The sequence below is a fragment of the Octodon degus genome, unplaced genomic scaffold (assembly GCF_000260255.1).
Source record: "Octodon degus isolate 3935 unplaced genomic scaffold, OctDeg1.0 scaffold00086, whole genome shotgun sequence".
NCBI lineage: Eukaryota > Metazoa > Chordata > Mammalia > Rodentia > Octodontidae > Octodon > Octodon degus.
Genome location: NW_004524662.1, coordinates 4,947,446 through 4,951,290, shown reverse-complemented (window position 1 = coordinate 4,951,290; position 3,845 = coordinate 4,947,446). Strand labels below are relative to the sequence as shown.

The 3,845-nt window shown below is 38.5% G+C and overlaps 1 protein-coding gene across 3 annotated transcripts in view; it reads right to left on the bottom strand.

Annotated features, from left to right (window-relative positions):
• The window catches only part of Snx6 (sorting nexin 6), a 51,835-nt gene that overhangs the window by 7,421 nt on the left and 40,569 nt on the right, over window positions 1-3,845 (bottom strand). For all 3 annotated transcript variants that reach the window (XM_004637094.3, XM_023721804.1, XM_023721805.1), the window contains one exon: window positions 2,080-2,155. In XM_004637094.3, the coding sequence (XP_004637151.1) occupies window positions 2,080-2,155 (76 nt within the window). The remainder of the gene's footprint in view (window positions 1-2,079; window positions 2,156-3,845) is intronic.

The window sequence follows — 3,845 nt, the reverse complement described above, 5'->3', positions numbered from 1 at the left end:
GACTAAGCACCTGTTTAGACAAGTGCAGAGATGAGGGTTCAATCCCTGGTACTACATGGCATGCTGGCCCTGCCCCCGGACGCATTCAGCCTGTGACCGAGTCCCAGCATGGCTGTGCACGCCTGAAATCCCAGCACTGGGAAGGCTGAAAACAAGAGGAATACTACGAGTCCCCAAGCTGCGTAGTGAGACCACCCTGTACCAAATACACATATTAAAAAAAAGTTTCTCAATAAAATTATTTTTAAAAAAGAAATGTCATACCTTTAATGTTTAGAGACTATACCCCCAAACCATATTAATATCTAATTTATTTTTTTGGGGGGGGCGGAATCAAAAATCAGGTCCTTTTGTAAGTGCTTATTCTACTGAGATATCTCCCCGGCCCTAATTTTTAATTAATTAATTTTTTAAAATGTATTTTAAAACAGCGTCTAATGGGTCTACAGGGTCTCACTACTTAGATCTGACAGACTCCTAGTGATTCTCCTGTTTTCAGCATCCCAAATGCTGAGATTACAGATGTGTGCCACCACACCCAGTCTCCATTGCTGTCTCAGAGTGCCCCGGGGCAGGGCCAGAATCGCAGGCTGCTGCACTCTGCCTAAGCAGGCGCTTTAGTCTGCTGCACTATCTGGCTGGTCAAATATCTAATTTTTTAAAAAGATAGGGTCTCAAACTGGCCATGAACTCAAGATCCTCTTGTCTCTCCCTGCAAGTTCAAGACCAGTCTGGGCTCCACAGTGAGCTCAAGGCCAGCCTGAACTGTACAGACTGATTGATTAAAGATCATTCCATCTCAGCCTCCTGAATTCTGGTCTTACAGGCATGTGCTACCACACCCTGCTTTATAATATTGAACATTATTGTTGCATCACATAAAGCAATCAATGATCCTATTAATTGTGCACTTCACTTAGTTTTACAAAATTATCTTTGCACTCCAATTGTACAACAGATTACATAAAATCTGTTACTATTATTCAACAGTCTGAGCCAAATATTAAATTTAAAGTTTACCTTCTTATCCTTCAATAATATACCACATAATAATAAAGCCTACATCCTCAAAATGATTCCAGATATACAAAACAATCACACTGAAAAAGACCAAAAGCTGACTGAAAGGCAAATAGTAAAATTAGAGCAATTATTGGTTATTTAGTAATTATGTTTTAAACATTTCCAACACAGGTCCTTTACTTTGAAAAATAACAAATTAATAACCAACTCCTACTCAGAATCCATCTTCATATTAGAAAACTAAATTGGCTGTTAAATGTTGATATCAACGATAAATATATTACTAATTTCTCTTAGTTCATTGAAAAGAAAGGTTTGTGCTAATATTGTTCAGAAAACTAAATGCCAATACCTTGTACTAATTTAAAGATAACAGCACACAATGTATTAACCATTGTTACCCTCCTATTACCTTGTTTTGAATTTTATCTTTTTTTTTTTTTTTACAAAAAGTGAAGCTGTGCATGGTGGCTCACAATGAGTACTCCCAAGTTCAACTACAACTACTGCAAAACAAATGTGTAACAGGGTTGATACAAATTCTCTCTTACACAAATCAGCCATTTTCATCAAATAAAACATGGTAAATGTGTGTGTGTGTGTGTGTGTGGCCAGCTCAGCCCACCAGGGGGCGGGGCTGGCTGGCATGTGGTGCTGGGGGATTGAACCGCGGTCCCAGTGCTTTGCTAAGGTTGTTCTAAGTAGGTGCTTTAGACCACTGAGCCATCTCACCAGCCCCAATGGTAAATATATAATAAAGCCCATTTTATTTCTGAGATAAAGGGAGAAAACCAGAATCAATCTAAGCTTATACAAAAGTTTCTTATGAATATTTTGAGCAGGTGTGGTGGTGCACACCTGTAATTCTAGCATTCAGGACAGGAGGCTGAGGCAGGAGAAGTGCCATGAGTTCAAGGGCAGCCTAGGCTACATAGTGAGACCCTGACTCAAAAAGAAAAACAAAAACAAAGGGGAAAGAAAGAAAGACTGTAGAAAGCCCAGCCAGATTACAAGTTTGCCTATGTTATATTTAATGTTCTTAATTAGAATCCTTACTTGCATATATCGGTAGAATCCTGAGTTCCTAAAGCATATAACGAAGAACCAATTCTATTGTAATCATCTGCAGCACCTACGGAGAAGGGTTTAAAAATATGACATGTTTATTGATTTAAAATTACTGAGTAATAGGGCTTAGTGGCATAATGGCATATGCGCCTGCCTGGCAAGCCCAAGGTCCTGAGTTCGATCCCCAGTACCAAAAAACAAAAACAAAAAAAAACTGAGCACTTACCTGCAACATTTAATGACATGCTTAAATTCAAGCAAAAAAAGTGACACAAACAACTGAAATGCCATATAATGGACATCATATTTGACTTACTTACATATAAAAAATCCTTTAGGATTGGGGAACAGATGATTCCACTAGATTAAGCTGGAGAAAGATTTATAGAAGAAAACTATAGTAAGAACTGGATCTTGAGGGATGGGGAAACACTACAAGGCAAAGGGAGAGCTTTTTAACGAGAACACGATGCATTATGGTCGGATGCATGAAAACGCATGTTCTACTACACTACTGTGCTACATCCATGACCCTAGTTAGGCGGCTGGGGAGGAAGAAGAGGGAGGGAGGAAGAAGGGAGACCTGGCGGAGAGGAAATGAGAACAAGGAGGAAGGATGCTAAGCGGGGTGGTAACCACTGAGAATGGTGGTGGCTGTTCTCTATTCTAGACAAGGTCTCATTAAATTGCCAAGACTGGGCTTGAATTTCCAATCTTCAGCCTCAGGGAGCACTTTGAGATTATCAGAGTATACCAGCATAAACTAGAAACATAAAAGAACTATCTCTTCCTGATAGAAAGCATCACAGGAAAAACCTCTACCTAATACTCAAAAGACTGAATACTTTCCTAAAGAGCAGGAACGAGGTGAAAGGATAAGAAGAGAAAGAATTCACACTGCAAAGAAGTACAACTTTATTTTTTTGTGGTACTAGGGATAGAACTCTGGACCTTACACTTGCCAGGTAGGCACGTATGTCACTGAGCTACCTCCCCGACCCAGAAGTGTTGCCGGCCCTGCCCCTGGGGCACTGTGCATGGTGTGCACCTATAATCCCAATGCTTGGGAGGCTGAAAACAGGAGGATCACTACTAGTCCGATCTGTGTAGTGAGACCCTACAGACCCTGTACTAAAATACATGAAAGAAAACTCTTGCTAGAACTGTAAATATTCTGAAGAATACTTGCGTTTCTCTACATAGGCAGAGAATATATAGAAACCGAAAATATTTTGTAAATAATATGTAGCACTAAAATATTAGGGATCAATCTAATGGAAGGTGCATAAGAGCTATACACAATGAAAACTATAAACAGTGCTGAAATCAGCAAAGACAACTCAGTGGACACATGCACTATATTATATATTAAATCAGAAGACTCAATATGGTTGATATCTTTTTGATACCTTGTTTTATTTATTTTTGGGTACTGAGAATCAAACTCAGTATCTTATGCCTCCCAGGCTGGCGCTGTGCTGGGAGGCATAAGATATATATATATAGCTGGCTCTCATTACAATTTAGTGATTTTCTTCAAATCTGTAAATCCTAATCAAATCTAATTCTAATTAAATTCTCAGTAAACATCTTTTCAGAAAGTGACATACTAAAATCTGTACGCAAATAAAAATAAGAGTGGGGCCAAAAAATCTTTAATGAAAAAAATCTTTCTTTTGGTTTCATGTTTATTTATACACAAATCTTCCCAGAGTTAGTTTTGTATATATAGTGTTGACATTTTAATATTTTTT